Genomic DNA, 20,104 nt, shown 5'->3' on the forward strand with positions numbered 1-20,104 from the left:
GTCAGGATTTCAGTAGCTTCGGAAACAGCTGTGTTGTGCCTGTGTGCAGTTACTCATTCAACTCGGTGTGCTCATCATTTCTCATCTGTCTATGAGCTAAGAAGTAATGTGAAGCCTCGCTGTATCTAAAGAGGGAGACTGACTGTGGATTAGCAGGTGGCATGAATTTGTTCTGTTGTGGGCCAAAGTGTTCACGGAGGCAAGTCAGTGGTGGCCACTGGTGTCAGTACCATACCACCAGTTTAGAGGCTGAGTTAATTGAAAATAAATCCTTTTGTTTTAGTTATTATCTGACCTCATTGAGGAAACTGGCACATGGTTTACATCTCGGTGTTAGTCACTCTGTGCTGTCATCTACGCAAGGCACTTTCCTGGGAACCAGAGTAACTTGAGCATCTTCACCAAAGTGAACACAAAGCTAAAACCATTAAAGGTGTAGAGGGGAACTCTTCAAACTGCAGAGTGTAGTGACATCAACAGCTCCTGGAGTATAAAATAGAGGGCAGGTGGGGGCAGTGAATGGGTTCGGCATGCTCTTCCCTACACATGCCTGAGTGGGTATACTTTCTTGGTGTCTTTATAAGGTAGACAGGTCTGAAATGAGCAGATTAAAGACTTCGAGCGTTAATCACTGGAGCTGTGAAGCCGAGAGTTGTAGAATTGACAGTTAAAAAAGATCTGATCGAGCATCTTCATTGTCAAATGTTGATTCCTTTGCCAGAAATCACAAAGCTAGTGAGTTGGAGCCTAGATTGCAAGTTGCCTCTCATTCCAAATGTGCTTCCGAATTGTCCACTAAGCTAAGTCAGGTTCATGAGGTCTTTAGGAGTCATCATGTTGTCAGTCCCCGGTCATAATTCTCTTGAACTTTCATGTTAAAATAGAAATTGATTTAACCACAGGGGTTGGGACTATCTAAAAAAATAATTGTTTAACTGAGTTAAACTAGAGACTAGAATTCAGGAAGAGATACTTTTCTGGGTTGTAGAAAGGTGACTGTGGGACCAGGACAGGTAAGTAGGAGACCAGTGACAGTGGCCCTGATTGCAACGTAGTTAAAGAGAGGAAGGAGCAAGGTGGCTCAGAAGAGAAGCCCCAAGCCTGCCATGTTCCACAGGAGCAAAAGAAAAAGATGAGTTTAAATCAACAGAGAACTGAGGGTGGTATCTAAGCTGGTTATTCATGCCTCTGTGTCAGAAAAAGTCAGTGTAGCCGGGCGGTGGTGGCGCATGCCTTTAATCCCAGCACTCGGGAGGCAGAGGCAGGCGGATCTCTGTGAGTTCGAGGCCAGCCTGGGCTACCAAGTGAGTCCCAGGAAAGGCGCAAAGCTACACAGAGAAACCCTGTCTCGGAAAAAAAAAAAAAAAAAAAAAAAAAAAAAAAAAAGTCAGTGTAGCCTGGCTGAATGACAGCCCGGGGGCTATTGCCCATACTCCTTCTCAGAACAAGCTGGAGAATAGCCCCATAGAAGGTCCAAGGAGGGGTGAAGGCAGGGGTGAAATGCGAGCAGCCTTGTTACCTTACAGTGAGGACTGGGATGAGTGTTGGAGAGGAGTACCTACAAGTGCTCTGTAGCTACTCTAGTGTCAAATAAAATCACCTTTGAAGCCCCAGAAATAATTTCATCATTGACTTCTTAACCTGCCATTAATCTATCAGCACAGATGTTGGTTACCTAGGATAGTTTCATACCAGTGATTAAACAATAGAATGGTTACTTACTATTCACCAAATAAATTATTATTTTTTAAAGTAATGGTAGTTGAGGCTGGAGAGCTGGCTCAGTGATTAAGTTAAGCTAAGTTTGGTTCCCAGCACCCATACCAGGCAGTTCACAACTGCTGCTACTCCAGCTCCAAGAGGATCTGATGCCCTCTTCTGGCTTCTGTAGGCGCTGCACATGTGGGGCATTTATTTATATAACACATAAGAATAAAAAACTGGGGCTGGCCCAACTGGATCAGGCCCTCTGGATAAGTGAGACAGTTGATTGGCTTCATCTGTTTGGGAGGCATCCAGGCAGTGGGACCGGGACCTGTCCTCAGTGCATGAACTAGCTGTTTGGAACCTGGGGTTTATACAGGGACACTTGGCTCAGCCTGGGAGGAGGGGACTGGACCTGCCTGGACTGAATCTACCAGGTTGAACTCAATCCTCAGGGGAGTCTTTGCCCTGGAGGAGATGGGAATGGGGGGTGGGCTGGGAGGAAGGGGGGGAGAACAAGGGAATCTGTGACTGATATGTAAAATTAAATTAAATTTAAAAAGAAAAAAAAAAAACTGGGGCTGGAGAGATGGCTCAGAGGTTAATAGCACTGGCTGTTCTTCCAGAGGTCCTGAGTTCAATTCCCAGCCACCGCATGGTGGCTCACAACCATCTGCATTGAGATCTGGTGCCCTCTTCTGGCCTGCAAGCATACATGCAAACAGAACACTGTATACATAATTAATAAATAAATCTTAAAAAAAAAAAAAAGAATAAAAAAACTAAAAAATAATGGTAGTAGCCAAAAGGAACCAGTAAAGATAATATTTATTGTTTCCTCTATTGCTTCTATTCCTCTCTGTTCCTACTAGAAAACCCAGCATGTACTTTGGTACCAAGTAGGCATGCTCTAGGTGAAGTGCACTAACAGTGAGATGCACATTCCAAGAAATTTATGCAATAACAAAACCAGTCACTACCTCTTAATCTGCCTAGACTTCTAGAACAAAATGCAATATTGGCAGCTTATAAAACAAGGCAAATTTATTCCTTCCAGTTCTGGAGGCTTGTAATTCTTAACGCACTGATAGGCTTGGCATCCTGTAAGGGCTCGTTTCCTGGTTCATAGCCTCTAGCTGTGTCCTTACATAATGGATGGGACAATGTTGCTGTCTTGGGCCTCTCTTGTAGAGACACCAATACTTGTCATGACCTAATCAATTCTCACCCCCTAACACGTTCATCTTGGTCATTAGGATTTTAACATGAGTTTGGGGGCAAAGAAGACATAAGCATTATAATTATAATTATATAATTAGAATTAGAACATTACATTACTGTAAACCTGAATATGTTATTTATTTGGTTTCACATAGCCAACAGTGGAAGATTGCAAGTTCAAAGCCAGATTGAACAACTTAGTAAGAACTATCTTAAAATAAAGAAGTAGATGGAGAGGTGGGAATATAGAATGTTATAGAATATCTCTCTAGCATATGCAAAGCTCTGGATTCATTTACGATGTGTGTGTGTGTGTGTGTGTGTGTGTGTGTGTCTTCCAAACCGGCAAACACTAAGTATCAGAGAAGTAGATATGTAATCTTGTCCCAAAGATTTTCAAGTTTGTTAGTTTTCTGTTACCATGACAAAATACCTGAGGCAAATCAATTAGTAAGAAAAAAGGTTGGTTTAGGTCATGTTTTCAGAGGTTGTTTTGGGGTCTATAGCAATGCAGTATATTGAGGAAGGGACGTATAGTATTAAAAGCTACTTACCCGGTGGCAGCCAGAAAACAAGAGAGACAGGAAGTGGCCCAGGTTCCAGCACCTTCAAGAGCATTCTCTCAGTACCCTAACTTCATCCCACCTGGCTCATCTCCTGGTAGCACCATAGACCGGGTCTAAGCCATTGAGCATGGGTCTTTGTGAGGCACATAAACCTGACAGAGCAAAAACCGAGTGTAAGCAGTGCTTTTCTCGGCTTGAAATCCTGTGGCGAGTCCTCCCGTTGTGATCTGACTTTCACTGCAGTGTTGAATCCGTTCTCCATGGACTGGTCACTTGTGTGTCTCCCCGTCGATGGGAAATGTCGAAAGGGCAGGAGCTGCATCTTCACCGCTTCCATCCCCAGGTTACAGCTGTGGCGGTTCTCCACATAGGTTGGCCTAGAGATCCAAGGGATGTGTGCAAAAAGCATGATGCTGCTGAACCCTGACTTTGTTTTGTTTTTCCTTCCTTGAGGACTTTGGCGTTATGTTCCTGCACCACCTTGTAAGCATTTTCTTGATAAGCTTTTCATATGTCAACAACATGGCCCGAGCAGGGACCCTGGTCCTCTGTCTTCACGACTCAGCCGATGCTCTGCTAGAGGTAAATTTTTTCCCTTTCATCTTGAAGAAGACAAAGTCCAGAGCTCACGAAGTCCCCAGAGCCAGCAGTCCTGTACTGGGTTGGCTGGTGGTTTGAAACTGCTGGGTGTTAATGGCTTACACCGGCATGAGAATGTGTGTACAGAGTGAGCTTTGTTAACATCCTTGCCTAATAGGAAGCTGGAAGCCTCAACCTTTGAATGGTTGATTTTATAACAGGAAAATCATTGTTTTAATAGAGTTTCTGTTCTAAGAGTCACCCTGATTCATCTGCAAACTGCATATAACCCAGTTTAGTACTCATACTAAAATTAAGTGCTTTTGTTACCAGTATACGTATTATCCTAGTGGTTTGAGCAATGCAAAGGGTATATGAATCATAAATTTTATAGTGAAGATTTGTAAAGAATTTACTACTTTCAGAATTATTCTCAGTAATGTTATATGCATAAATAAGTCCTTTCACTTGACTTTATGCTAAGAAATTATTTAACTGGTCAAAATTAACTTAAAAGAGTACAGAGTTCATGTAGAAGTGACTCTGGGAGTCATTTTTTTTTTTTTCCTGCTGGGCCATGGTTCTGTTGCCTCAAAGACAGAGGTCTCCTTGATGATCTGTTATGGCCATAAGAGCCACAAATGTACACATTTAATCTTTCATAGAGGCAATAAGTTAAGATTTGAACTGAGTATAAAACCTCATGAAAAATTCTGGTCCCCCGAAGGTTATGAAACTAAGAACCACATAAGTCAGAAGATAGTTTGTGGCCATGATTATTGAGTGATTCAAGCTAAACCTCATGAATCTGTTCTCCATGGACTGGTCACTTGTGTGTCTCCCGATTTGAAACACCTGAAGGGTGTTTTTAAAAGGAGAAATGTATGCGATAGGAAGTCTTCTGAAATTCTGTTATAATTTGATTTATCCTGTGTGTGCTTAGAAGTAGACATTTATGCAGCAGCCTGCATGTAGAAATCAATCCTGGACCTTCAGCCAATGTTAATTCCCCTGCAAATCTCTGGCATGCAGCTTGGTTGTAGCTGTGATTACCCAAAAAAATATAGTTAATCCAGAAATCCAAGTATGTGGCTTTAAAGCAAAAGGTTTTCTTAACCTGGATTCTTTTTGACATCATAGATGATGCTTGGAAATGTCCAATTAATGAAATTGAAAACTAGGCTTTATAGCATACACATCTCTGTCAGGTTGATGCTGTTGCTAATAAGATGCTGTCACTGCTGATGGGTGAATGTGAAAGAAAAGGACTTGTTGGCAGTACCTAGCCAGAAGAAGGCTGGAAGTACTTTCCTTTTAACGTAATTCATGGTGTTATACTTCAAGTATTCATGAAATTAAAAGCTCATAATTTTGACTTCCATTCGGGTGATGGATAATTCCTCCTAAGACACATTTCTCTCATAGCTTTGTGCACTGCTTAGCACCATTAAATGACTGCCTCCAAGGATGCTATCAACAGTCTTTTCCAGTAATTAATTTTCCAAGACATAGAAAGTAGTGTTGTGTGTGCAGAAGAGATCTGCAGTTTCTAACTGTAGTGCTTAGGTGCTGTGGACTCTGCAAACCTGCAAGAAGTGAGGAAGGAAAAAGGTCCACTTCCAGACCCACCTGATCTCACTTAGAGTCATTTCAAAGTGATGGTGGAGAAAGCCGTATGGTTGCCCCTCTAGACTAATTTATAACATTGATACATATATATACCTCATTGTGGGCTCATGCATGCTGAAGGAAACTTTTATCAGTTACTAAGTAAGTTGCATTCCTTCCTCTTACAGGCTGCCAAAATGGCAAATTATGCCAAATTTCAAAAGATGTGTGATCTTCTGTTTGTCATGTTCGCCATGGTTTTTATCACCACGCGGCTGGGCATATTTCCTGTCTGGTGAGTATGGCGATCTTCCTGATAAAGGCAACCCCTCCAAGGAAACTTTGCAAACATTCTTCTCCTGAATTATACTCTTAAGTCCTTCCTAAGAAGTTTCCAGCCCATCGAGGAACACTGAAAAAGCAGCTCAACGGTGCTGGGGAAATAGTTGTGTTGGGACAGTGTTTTGCAAGTATGAGGACCAGAGCTTAGTCCTCAGCACCCCAGTAACACATGCTTTTAATTCTAGCACTAGGGAGGTGGAAACAGAATATCCCTGAGGCTCCCTAACTAGCCAGTATAGCCTAAATGATGAACTCCAGACCAGATACCCTGTCTCAAATGTTGTAGAGGGCATTTTTTACAATGATACTCAAGGTTGTCATATGGTTTACACACACACAGCACTTGATCTCTTCTTTGAGGAGAGTTATATACTTTACTAATATTTTGGTGGATCAGGTGTGTTTAAGGTGGTTTGACCATGGACATCTTTACTAATACTTTGTACAGCATAGTTAGAGCAGGATGTGACTTAACGAAGCCTCAGAAGCCCACTGTTCTTTTAGACACTAGTCTAGAATATGACTTAAGAACCTCAGCCGTGGAGGTCTGAGTTCAGAAAGGAAATATGGTCCTGCAGCCAGAAGCAGCATTGCCCAGGAACTCAACAGATTCACAGAGTCCTGGACACTGCTTCAGTCCAGTAAGTCAGAAACTCCACAGGTAAGACCTGACTACCTCTGTCATTCTAAGTCTTCATGATGGTTGTGCTAGATTAAAGTTTGAACAACGCTGACCCAAATAAGTCTCTTCATCCACTTATGTTTATAGATAACGAGGAATGCAAAGTATAATTTAAAAATAACCCTGATATTCTCTGTGGCTCCGTAATATCTAGATGGCTTTTGCTTTGTTAAGAACTCAGGAAAAGGCATAGCAGAGTGTTGGCATTGGACAGACATTTCTGTAGATTTGTTGTCAATCTTGATCTGGGCGTGGGGAGACGAACCTGCTGCGTCACTTTAAATCTACCACTGATGGTAGATTTTCTTTTCCCCCTTTCATTTTGAAAGATCAATTTGAATGGGAAATTTGAGACATGGAAGTAGATAAAGTAGGAAAATGAAGGTGTGATACTACATTGAAGATGCAATAGTGTCCTACAGAAGACTAACAACCATAAAGTTGGGCCTTTAATGAGTAGATGTATCATCAGGATTGCATTCATGCATCGTTGACACAGCCACACCATTTCAGCCACAAGGCAGACACATACGCCTTCTCCTTGAGGTTTACAGCCCTTTGGACACTTAGGTTAATCATTTTCAAACAGCAAAGCCTTGTGTTGGCAACAGACATGTACTAAAACCTTATTACAGTTGAATGTGAATGTAGGTAAGGAACACCAAAGTAATCTTAATACTATGTGTCTAATCATTTCAGGGTTGGGGGGGGGCTTTCAAAATTATTACCATAACTAGGTATAAGAATTTAAAGAAGAAATTCAAACAACGTGTAAGGAATAATTTCTCAGAAAGATGGAAAGCATTTTCAGATGAGTAAGAACCTGACTCTGGAAGAAACAGGCACCACTCCTGTGATTTGATTTCCTGCTTTCCTTCTAGAGAGAGAGTGGAAATAGAGGGACACCTGCTTTTCTTCCCTCCAGTAAACATGCACATGCTTGGGGTTTAAGCACTGGTGAATTACCTAGAGCATAGGTCCACAGAACAAAGAAATCCTATCCCACAGTCAGTGAGGATACTCACAGGTACACCTGCTACGATGGCCTGCGAGCCACTTCGAAAAGTCTCTGTAACCCACTGTAAATGTCTTGCAAACACTGGGGGCTCCTGCACCTGGTACCCGGGGTGTAACCAAGCTTTTGAAAAGCAACTTATGGAAAACAATTTTCTATTTCTTGTAATATAAGAAATAATGTTAAATTCACTACCATGACCGTTGTATAGTTAGTGAAGAGAAATCTTTCCAGATACATCCAGGAAGTCAGGTTGGCGCCTTGATGACCTGTTTTGGTCCTGATCAGCTGCCACAGTGTAATGGGCAACGTTGTTATTTCACTATTTCACAAAAAGAGCAATAACAACGTGTGTTTCAAATACTTGATATTGTGAAACTATTTTGAAATTCCTTTGGAATCAAACACAGTTTGGGGAAAGACCTTCCAGGTTATTGACTGCAGACTCCTCCCCTGGGGAAAGACCTTCCAGGTTATCAAATGCTGACTCCTCCCTCATCCCTCTGCTTGTAGTAAGTACAATCAGTTTTCCAGGACAAGAATATTGCTTTTGACATCCAGGAGGGGGAAATGGCTTTTTTTATAAAATGACATCTGGGTCTTTATAACTTCTAAGCCACGGACTTCTAAGCTCTGTGTGAAATATGTTGTGTGTGCGTATTGCTTGCACATGCTTCCAGGGTGGAGGACCAGTGGTTTCACCAGAATCTCTAATGTCTGGGACTCCTTCCTTTGCTCAGAGAAGTGCCCTATGGAAAACAGAATAAGTGTGCATTCCACCTCGAGCAGAAGACTCTGCAGGATGTGCAGGTTTCTAGTGCGTCTTCTGCAGAAAGCACCTATAATTCCTTCAGCTATTCCTATGTGTTGTTTTCCCTTCATTTGTTTCCCAGAATTCCTCCCAACAGGATCTTCCAATCTCATCATGAGAGATAACAACACGTATTATTTGGTACCCACCCACCTCAGACCACATCATGAGCTTTAAACGTGGCTTCCACCTTGTCTACTGATGCTCCAGTATACATGGGAGCTGCTGTCCCACTTCCTCTCCTAAGGTCAAATCACTTTGTACATTTCACTTTTCACTGTGGTGAATCTGCATACTCGACTACACAGTCTGCATTTGTTCCCCTCAGAGCTTGCCCTGCTGTTTTCAGATACCATACTATAAGCCACACTGTGCCTGCCCTTCCAGGTTTGTGTTACTTCTTCCAACTCACCAAAGACAAGTGTCGACTAGCGAAGGATTTCAGTCAACTCAGTGCCCAACAACTAAGCTTAGGTGACTTTTCTACTCACTGGGCAGACGTCTGAGATCCACTATCACAGCCTCTTGCTTCCTCGTATTTTTCTACAGTATACAGAAGACTGTGCTGAAAGTCCTGTGGAAATCAGGAGGATTCTTGCTTTAGGCATGTTTTGTGCATAGAGAGGCCAGGCTATAGAGGACAGGAAAGTGGGAATGGCGGAGTACTCCTCTAATCCCAACCGCCAGAGCGACTGAGATAGGACTCCCGTGTTCAGAGCCACCCGAAGCAACACCAAGACTTGCTCTCAGAAGAGAAGAGAAACAGAGGAGAAATAGGAACAAGCTAGGAATAGAGCTTAGTGGTAGAGCAGTGCTTGCAGAGCTGTGGGAGGCCCAAAGTTCAATCCCCAACTCTTAAAAAAGGCGGAGAGAGTGAAACTACAACGCTCGGTCGTTAGGGGCTTACCGATCTCCTACGTCTGCTGTTCGCCTGTTTTAATTGTAGTGGTGTAAACGTTTAACTCAAGTCCTGCCATTTTTAATGTATTTGGTGAGGATTTATGAAGCAATTGGGATGAGCAATATACTGAACATTCAATTAGAGGTGTGGTTTTCCTCAGGGCGCTTGCAGTTTAAATTCCTGTACGTGCTGTCAGTATTGTTTAAAAGAAGAAGCTACAAGTTATGTTATTTTCTAAACATTTAGGGAACATCAATAATATAAATATTTCGTATTTAAATCATCTTACTGCATATACTGAAGAGCTCTATTGGCTAAATCATATATCAGACAGGATATATCAGAAAAATAGATACTCAATTTTCTTTTTAAAGAGACTAAGAGACAGTTTATTCTGAAGCCAAATATGAATTGCCATGGCCCAAGAACAGACTTGGGTTATCCCTGAACTATGTTCTAACATTTCATGAAAGTTTTTATCATTAACAGAACAAGGAAAATTAAAAATTGAGACACTTCAGCCGGGTGGTGGTGGCGGACACCTTTAATCCCAGCTCTCGGGAGGCAGAGCCAGGTGGATCTCTGTGAGTTCGAGGCCAGCCTGGTCTACAGAATGAGACCCAGGACAAGCACCAAAACTACACAGAGAAACCCTCTCAAAAAACAAAACAAAAAAAAATTTTTTTAAAAAGTAAATAAAAATTGAGACACTTCAACCATATATTAGTAGAAATATCTGGCAAGTAGGTTACAGCAGGCATCTGTGATACAGGCATCAGATGGCTAGCTGGTAACATCTGTGGCTTTTGGATTGCCACTCTGTATTTAAAGAGTTACATACTGAAGGACTCTGCTGGCTAAATAATATAGTGTGCCAGGGCATGTCACAGTGCTAGAACTCCTCTGCTCCTCACTTGTCTGTCCAGCATCCTTCCAGAGCACCATGATATGGTGGTCTTCATAGGAATCTTATGTTTCCTAGTAGCCACATTAAGAAGTGGTATCCATTAAAATAGCTTATTTATGTAACTTGGCATGTTCAAAATAAATCATTTCATACATCAATATGTTAAGCTAGTCAACACTGAAAATATTGAGATATTTGTATTCTCTTATGTTACATCTTTGACAGCTAATACTTCACAGTGCCGTTTGTTTTGAGTTTAGCTGCATTCAGACTGCTCGCTCACAACGTGCAGCTAGCGTACTGGATAGGACAATTCTAGAAAAGATTTTTACCACAGCCTTTGGTGGTGACTGCAGGCTACATGATGTATGGCATCTCTCTTTACGTTTTTAAGCCCCTGACTGCAACTCCTCATATGAACCACACAATACCGTAGTTAGTAAGGACATTTCGACCCGAGTGTGGCCTCCAAGCTTGCCTCCACTGCTTAATTCTCATCATTGTGCTGAGCATTCCTATCATTCATTCCTATGAGTGAAGATCCCTATCTCTTCATGTTGCAGCACTAAATGAGTTAATTTATCTACAGAGCTAGGACAGAAATGTCAGATTCATAGCCATTGCTTTGAAATCTTAGATTTTTTTTTTGAGTCACATGATTTATTTGATATGAAAAGAAAAACCTTTTAGAAGTAAAAAGCCCCATCTCGCTCATTAGCAATATTGGGAATGCGTCTAATGAGAAGAGTTGAGGAAAATATAAGTGACTACATTATAAAAAGACAGTTCTTCTCTGAAAGTCTGGTAGAATTCTGCTCTGAATCCATCTGGGCCTGGACATTTTGTCCGGGGGAGGGAGGGGACTTCTGACTACTGTTTCAGTCTCCTCTCTGGTAGGGGTCTGTTTAGGTTGTTGGTCTCTTGGTTTAACTTTGGTAATTTGGATGAGTCAAGAAGTTCATCCATTTCTTTAGATCTTCCTGATGAATGGAGTACACGTTTTTAACGTTCTGATTTCTTTGGTATCTGTTGTAATGAGCTGTGGTTTTCCCTTAAATTACAGCCTCATTTGTTTTCTTCGAGTTTCCTGAAGAGTCTTGTTCTTCTCTTTGGTCTTGCTGCCAGTGTTGTGTTTAGTGTTTTCTCTTTGGACATGAAGCACCATTTTACATTCACTAGCAGGAGAGGAAGTTTCTTCCCTCTCCACCACCTTTACCAGGATTTGTCTTTTTTATTATAGTTACTCTGAAGGGAATGAAGTGATACCCTGTTATGGCTTTGATTTCCTTCCACATCTTTTATTCACTTTTAATTGGGTTGTATTTCTGTCATTGTGGGAGTTGGTGATGTTACACCAACCACGCCATTTCTTAGACTGTTACCTTTACAATGATTGTCTCCATCATGCCATGTCATGTCAGTGGAACAAAATATTTTTTTGTCACTGTCCTCATTTCTTGCCCTTATCCTTCCTGGCTTGACTTCATTTCTGTCTCTTTGAGTCATTCTTTTTTATCCAGACTGACTCATCTGTCCTGTGGGAGACCTCTTCAGCCTAATGAGCCAAGGACTACGGATGCATTTCTACTACCCTATCCCCCTCTCTCAAAGCTGAGATAATGTCCGAGGAAGTGGTGATGATTTCTATTCAGAGCCTATCTGGGCCACATTCCAGCCCCACCCCACACCAGTGGGTCAGGAGAAGAGCTCTCTCCACACACTCGCTGCCTTCCTGATGACATCATTGTCTGCTGTTGTTTTACTGTCGATGGGCCCCTTGTTCTGTTGTTCCCTCAACATGACTCACTCCCCCAATGAAACTTTTGGATGCACTGTGTGCAGCCCTTGTCCCCGCCCACCTGCCAGTCTCTTTTGGAAAGAGGCTATTAAAGTGACACTGTTCCTCCTGACTGTCTGCACAGAGCACACCGTCCCACTCCAGTAGCCCATGGCAAGACTTGCATTTTTCCAATCTGCAGGATGGAGAAATGAGAGAAGTCTAATTTAACAAGAGACCATACTGTCATTCATTTAGCTGCTGCATAGATAGTTCCAATAAAATGAGACCCTCTAAAAGCAATGCCCTCCATGTCTACACTGCAGTGTTTACCGCCCGAGTTTTCTGTGTTTCAGTCCCGGTCCTAAACCTAACTCCTGTTCTACACCACAGATCAACAAATATCTCACAACAACCAACAAGAGACCCCATATGTTAAGACCGTACAAATTTAGGAACCTCCAAGATTACTACAGTCAGAAAGACTTCCATTTTTTGTATCTCTTCCGAGTACATGCTTATGACTTTGTATATAACCAAGACCAAATTTAAACAAGGTCTAATAATTATATGCTTTGAAAGACTTGGCATTGCAATCCATATTCCAACACCTGAAGAATACATATCAAATACTTCCTGCACTGTTCCCATCAGACCATCAGTTACCAGTGGCCCAGATACAAATGTTCATTTTGATAGATAGGCCCATCATTTAAAAACAAATATTCACTTAATAGCTTCTCTTTCATTTAAAGTTTAGTAAATTATGTCTGCTTGGTTTCCCTTGGCTCAAAAATATGTGTATCTTAGCCATTGCAGTTGAACACTCACTGACGTGATCCTTTTTCAGACTAAGCCCACCCATCACTGGAAGCAATGACCCTTTTCATTGATCCCTGGTTTTTTTTTTCCCTGTACTCCGTTTATGTTTAGCCCCTTAAGTTCCTACAATTTCCTGTGTTTTATGAAGCTGTAATTTCAATTTGGCATGGAGTAGGCTGTGCTCAGTCTCATGACAGCACCTATCATAATGCCTTGCTCAAAATGACACTTTAATTCCAAATGATTTCATATCTCTGCTTAGTTGATCTCCCTAAATCTTTGTGGAGTTCATTGAGTACAATTTCTCCCTTCTTATACAGAGAAACTTGAATTGTTTCATTAGTGATTCACCCAAGCTCTCTGACTCTAATCTTCTAATATCAGTTCAACGAACACTTACTGTTTTCCTTTTTTTTTTTTCTTTCTACAGTAGATTACAGTCTTCTTTAAGGCCACCAAGAAAGACATACCTTTTGAGTAGCTGTTAAATAAACTGTCATTTAAAAATAGTTCCTGACATTCTGCCTCTCCCGTCAAATCATATTGTAAACATTACCACCACCCACCCATGAATTAGAATCTAGTAAAGAAAAGAGGGAAATCCAGGGGGACTTGGAAGGAGAAGTAACATGGTACAGCTAAGACAGAAACTATTCGCCTTGAGTTGTGTTCATCCCCATTATGTGTCTAAAGACCAAGCACATAGATTCTCCAGTATAATTGTGTCTATCTTACCAGAAAAGCTAAGGAGTAAGTGAAATATTGTTTGTGGTAGTACTTTATAAAGGTACCATCTAAATATTGTTTTCAAACATCATTACTATTAAAATGGAAAGTCCTATTGTTGTCAAGTTATATGTGAACTTGGTATGTTTTTAATTGTATTTGATTTTATCTATATCTAATGAACCATACGTGACTTTGAAATAAACTTCTGAAACACTTTCTGTTTCTCCAGTCCTGATACCCTCACTGTCTTGTGTCAATCATATCTTCTCTTTGTACTCAGTGAGCATTAGTATTGAACATGCACCCCCTTTGCCTCATTTTTCTGGATCCCAGGTGACCTACCTCGGAGACACCAGTGCTCACAGAATCTCACAGTCAGCAGGTGTGTGCTAGGCTGCTTCTATCCTTGTTAAGTCCCAGATTCATTATCCAGCCAAGGATGGGCACACACTATTACTGGAACTCCGCGAGGCCCAGGGGAGTTTTATATCTCGATGCACATCCCAAATACCAAACCCTTAGTTCTGGGACATTCACAGACCCTGCACTGTCCGTATCAGTGTAGCAGAAACATTTGAAACATTAGCCTTCACAAACTGCTACTTCCTGTCGGGGGTCTCACCATTTCCTTTTACAAGCTTTAAACTCATCCAAAGCCTAGTGGAATATCGGCCTTTTCTTTGGTTTCTTTCTGAAAATATATCTTTCAAAGTAACATGGCTTACATGCTTTTCTGAGTAGCTGATAAGAAACAGATTAGTCTCTGTTCACAAATCTGGAACCACTTGTCCTCTGGCTTCAGAAAGCCCATGGGAACTGTACTCTCAAACTTGTATTACTGTTGTGCTGTGCTCAGTGGATCAGAAAGATAAGGGTGAAACCTCAAAATGCTTCGGCAGATGGGTAACTTGGCATGTTTTAATAGCAGTTGCGTATAATAGTTTCTCCTCAAGGTAAGCTAGTTGTATGCAAATGCTGTGTGCTGAAAGACTTTGTCTCTCTCCTTTGCAATTTTAACTGAACTCCACAATTGACAGGCTAAACCAAGAATCCACAAACTACAGCTTGAAGGACAAGCCAGCAGCTAGCCCGTCTTTATCAATAAAACTTTGTTGGCACACAACCTTACCCATCTGTCATGTGTTGTCCGCGGCCTCCGTCTGCTGCTGCAGTGTCACTATTGAGTGGTTAGGGCATCCACAGCAGCAGCAGCAGCAGCACAGCATGAGACACTTGCTACCTGGTCCTCTAAGGAAGGATTCTGCCAACTCTGATGAAACCTTTAAGAATTTGACTTGGAATTAGAGTAAGAATTCAGAATTCAAGTAAGATAAGATGGCTGGGGGAGTAAGACGCTAAATGCATTTAGCCTTGAGATGTTCTCTGGAGTGTTTTTATCTACTTCAGCAGAAATATGTGTAGGTGTTGTTCTTAATTCTATGGCGGGAGGGAGGGAAGGCTACTCCCCAGTCCTTTAGTGACTTTTGTCAACAAGAAAATGCAGTGTGTTTTACAACACTCCCAACACAGAATTAATGACGTAAGTGTTCCCTTCCTCCATCCTTCCCAGTCACTTTACCTTCGTGGCAGGTGCCCAACTTCAGATCTGTTACGACTCCCAGACCTCTCAGCACAATTCACGTCAACCCAGCTTAAGTGTCCTGATTCTTCTTTCTAATGGATAGGCCATGAACTCTCAGTTAATTCTCACACACCCCTGTGCCTTCCGGGTCTTTGTGTCCTGCATAGTCCTAACTGATACCTTAAAATGAATTGTCATGAAATAAATGAACATTTTAAATGATTTGTTGGTGGCCCACACATTATGTTGTGATCCTTGAATTATGTATTTGATAGTTATGAGCAAATGTTTGGGGTAGAACTCACTGAAATATTTATTAAAACTTGTTGAAAAAGACTGAGAAACAAGTCCAGAGAGATGATATTGACCGTGTTGTTTGTTAGTGCCCATGTAATAATCTTATGAAACATTCCCAAATGTTTTAAAATTCTGAGCAGTTAAGAAGTACTGTCTTAATGAAGAGTTTTAGATTATTTTCTTTTTAATTGCAATATAAATTCTGTGGAAGATAGCTAATGAAATAGAATTTCTACTAACTGTAATTTTACTGCCTAGCAGTGGGTATTAATCAAATAAGGAATATGTGGGAATGTTCATCAATAGCATCTAGGAAGTGCTGAGTCGCTCCTGTTTCAGGACAGTCTCCTACCTACCACACCTGTTGAAATCCACACCTGTTGAAATCCACAGTCACAACTGGTTTTAAAGGGGCCAACAAGATGACTCAGCAGGTCAAGGTGCAGGCTTTGTAAGCTGAGGAACCTGAGTTTGATCCCCAGAACCCACATAAATATTTAAGGCAACGATTTCAACCAGTGGGTTGCAACCCCTTGGGAGTGAATGACCCTTTCACAGGGATTGCCTAAGATCATCAGAAAACACAGGTATGTACATTATTATTCATAACAGTAGCAAATACAGTTATGAAGTAACAACAAAAATAATTTAATGGTTATGGGTCACCACAACATAGGGAACTATGTTAAAGGGTCACAGTGTTAGGAAGGCTGAGAACCACTGGTTTAAGGAGAGAACAGACTCCACAGATTTGTTTGCTGGTCTTCACACATGTGCCTTGGCACATGTGCCCACATATTACCGTATCACATACACACAAATAATAATGATAATATCTAACTAGTGTTAAGGATGTTAAACATCAAATAGCAAAGTATTTTAAATGATTTTATTATTAAGCATTTTAACCAATAACAATGAACAAAGATCTAATTACTTTTTACGTTAATTAATATATTTCCATTAGTTGAGATTTCAGCTCACCAGATTTTCCTCATCTTTGGTAGAAACAGAAGGGTGTTTTGTATCTTATCTGCTACCATACTCAATCCCTCTGAAACAGCAAAGGACATTTTAAGTTGACATGAAGGTACCACTTGAACTTATCCTACTCCATCAATTCTCGGAGTGTGTGAAGCTCTGACTGAAAATTTCTCTGTGTAGAAAGGCTTTAAATCACCACGGTTCCCGGAAACCTACATTACATGAGGCACACAGTTTTTGCAAAGTCAGCACTTTGCAGAAAGGGTCGGCACCCTTCTCTTCGCATTAAGCTTCCAGTTGCTCCCAGAAATAGGTTAAAGCTGCTGGGAAGGGAACAGAGAAAATGGAGCTTAGACGGCTAAGTAGTGAGTTATTCATGGACCTTCACCACCTTTTCTCTTCCTGGATATGTGACTACATTTCTTCTCATTTAAACTTAGGGAAGCCCCGTGCTCTCTATGGCAGCCGCATGACATCTGCCTAAAGCACTGTCCTAGTGATATCTGATAGTCATTAGCTCCTTGTTCACCTTTGACACTTAAGGCTAAATTTCAGCAAGGCAGGAACCCTGTCTCCTTCTCTCTATATGCCCAGTACCATGTGCAGTGCCTGGTGCTGATTTATCTTGCCAACGAGCTCTACCCTTTACTCTGCATCTTGATTTGGGAGTTATTGTGATGAAGGTTGTCTCCCCCATTTCAGGGTGATAGGCAGAAACATGGTGAAGGCAGCAGAAATTCCCTTTTCTCTTCTCCTAAGCCGGTACCTTCTACTTACTCCCCCTCCAATGACTGAGCCTCCCCCCCCCACGCTGTCCCCAATGAGCTGTATCTCTGTATCTAGTGTAGTGTGTAGGAGCCTAGAATTGGGGTTGCCTATATCAGACAGCTGACTTGTGTCTGTGTCTCTTTGTTTTGTTTTAACTTGCGTCCTACCCATACTTCAAAAGTTTGGGCAAGTTTGCCTTATTCTAAAAGTAACTCCCTTCACAGCTGAGATCATTGTTTATTTTGTCCGTGACCTACATTTCCTCACAATGAGTTGAAATAAAGGGGATCTGTTGTTTGTATTGTTTGCGTATGATATGAACAGATTACATGCATGCTTGATAAATAAAGATATCAAATACATATTGGTCATCCAGGCACACTGAAAGCTTGAATACTTTAGGGGAAATCAAGGCGAATCAACGCAGTCCCTGCTGATGTTGATGCTGTGTGTGCTCATTTTCATGTGCAAACAGGGGGATTGGAAGAGGTGTCAGATGCCTTCAGGTTCCGAAGTTTCTGGATCCTACAGTTTGGCAGTTAAGAAGGGATCATGAACTCCTAGTAAGAAATATTTAGGAAGTGACGGCTGCAAGGGACTTGGAGAGCAGGAGGGACTGGGTAGTTAAGGAAAAGTAGTAATCATGGCCTACTTGTTCTAAAAGTTGGGGGCCTATGGAAGCAAAGAAAGATGGTGACCAGCAGTCAGGAAGGCCATGCTCCAGCTCAAAACTGGTGTGTCCTAGGTACTGCAGCAGGAGGCTGCCAGCCACCTGTCTTCCTCACTGCCAAATGGAAAGCTGCATCATGAGGGGAGGTCTCAGTGGCCTTTATCCTTGGTCTACCCTGTGCCACTCTAAAAGTGAGTGACTTGGTCATGAATGAAACGAGCCCATCTGTCGGTGTCAGCGGGGTTAATCACCTTGTACTTGGGAGCATATTTGCTGAGGTTTCTTCCAAATACCCTCAAGTTGCTGCTCAGAGAAACCCAGTGCATTTTATTCTGAGAAGAGGTGATGGTAAAGAACTCGTCCTGTATCAAGCACTTCGGTATGGAAGTTGCCTAGCAGTAGGACAGAAATGAAAAAAGCAATTAAGTTTATATTTAGTGATCTGTCTATCCACATCTGGAGCACATTTGGAAGAATTCAAAAGGGTCGATTCATTTGATGCCTCCTGCTACAGAATGCACGTGGGAGTCAAGCTGCGATTTTCACAGCGTAAGACATTTATTGTTGACTTTCAAAAGTTCTCCCACTTAACATGTAATTACTATCCCAGCAAATGACACTGTAATTTCAGCTTCTTAGGCAAAAGACAGAGCAGTCCTTTAAAAATAAAATAAGGCTTAGGCCTTGTCAGATAAAAATTGAGAGTCAGTTACCCCCAAACCAAAGCACTTCAGCACATGCTTTCTCCTGTAAACCAGTTCCTTGCTGTGTAGGTGCGCCATTGCTTGCCAAGACCGATGTGTCTTCCATAACAGTGTGGCATTTGATTATTCAGCCAGCACTGGACTTGGTGGCTCTGCTGGGCTTTTTCAAAGCTGTCAATCCTGGTGCAGTTTAACGTCATCTAATGCTTTTAACAAACGCCTTTCCCACTCCCATTCCCACCCCCCAGTTGATGGCATGGTAGATGTAGATACACGCACTGTAGCAAACCACCTTAGTCATTCCTAACTACTAAAAGTCTGTACAGAAACAGTTCTCTCTGGGTGGGAGGGGGTGGCTGACACCCTAATTCCATTTCTTCCAGTTAGCTTGTGAAAAATATTTATAATCAAACCACTTCAGGCTCCAAGAGTGTGTGAGCATCAGACTAAAGCCATTTCTGGTGCAGCGCATCAAGTGCTGGTGAGATCTTATCACCACACCACTTGAGAAGTATTTTTCTAGGCCGACAGCTCAAAAGGAAAGAAAAAATTGATATAAGAAAGCAAAGTAAACTGTAAACACTGAGTTCAGTGTTTTGTAAAAACAGAACACTCAAGTATCTTGCAAATGTATTTTTGAGCTGCATGTGGTGGCTTGTGCCTGTAATTCCAGCTCTAGGGAACCAGAGGCAGGAGGATCATCGTGAGTTTAAGGTCAATTCAAGTTACATAGTGAGTTCTAAGCCAGCCTGGGCTGCAAAGTAAGTCCTTGTCTCAAAAACAATAACAAGAAAACATTAATGTTGAATGAAAGGTAGGCGAAATTATTCACAAAGACCCAAGGGAAAGTCGTAGAAACTGGAACTTCTCTACTTCGATTTTTTCAGAATATCCTAGTTTTCACTCCGAGAAACCCAGTCAACTTTGTAGAACTTGCAGTTTGAGAAGTCTGCATTGCAAGAAAGGCTGACAAAAGGAAAAACCTTTGGCCCCACATCCAGATGACAAAATAAGTCATAAATAGCATCAGGTGGCATGAGGGGACAGTAGAACACCAGCAAATCCAAGGTGTGCTTGGAAATGCTGTAGTGAAACTGAATAGGGTGTATCCTCATTTTCAGAAAACAAAAACTAAAGAAGATACATATGTACATTTATCTTAATTATTGTCCAGTTACTAAACCTATCACTGTCAAGTGAATCAAATAGTGATGAAGTGATGTGTGTATATATATGGGTATGTGTGTCTGTGTGTATGCATGCATATGTATATATGTGTGTGTGTGCACTGTGTATATATACACTATATATACACACATACACTATACACTATATATATACAGTATATATATAGTGCATACACACATACACTATATATACACTATATATAGTGCATACACACACATATACATATGCATGCATACATACAGACATA

General features: G+C 41.5%; 1 protein-coding gene across 2 annotated transcripts in view; it reads left to right on the forward strand.

Annotated features, from left to right (window-relative positions):
- The window catches only part of Cers6 (ceramide synthase 6), a 251,512-nt gene that overhangs the window by 204,377 nt on the left and 27,031 nt on the right, over positions 1-20,104 (forward strand). For both annotated transcript variants that reach the window (XM_028882011.2, XM_028882012.2), the window contains exons 7-8: positions 3,945-4,073; positions 5,867-5,973. In XM_028882011.2, the coding sequence (XP_028737844.1) occupies positions 3,945-4,073; positions 5,867-5,973 (236 nt within the window). The remainder of the gene's footprint in view (positions 1-3,944; positions 4,074-5,866; positions 5,974-20,104) is intronic.

Source organism: Peromyscus leucopus, chromosome 4 (assembly GCF_004664715.2).
Source record: "Peromyscus leucopus breed LL Stock chromosome 4, UCI_PerLeu_2.1, whole genome shotgun sequence".
Lineage (NCBI taxonomy): Eukaryota > Metazoa > Chordata > Mammalia > Rodentia > Cricetidae > Peromyscus > Peromyscus leucopus.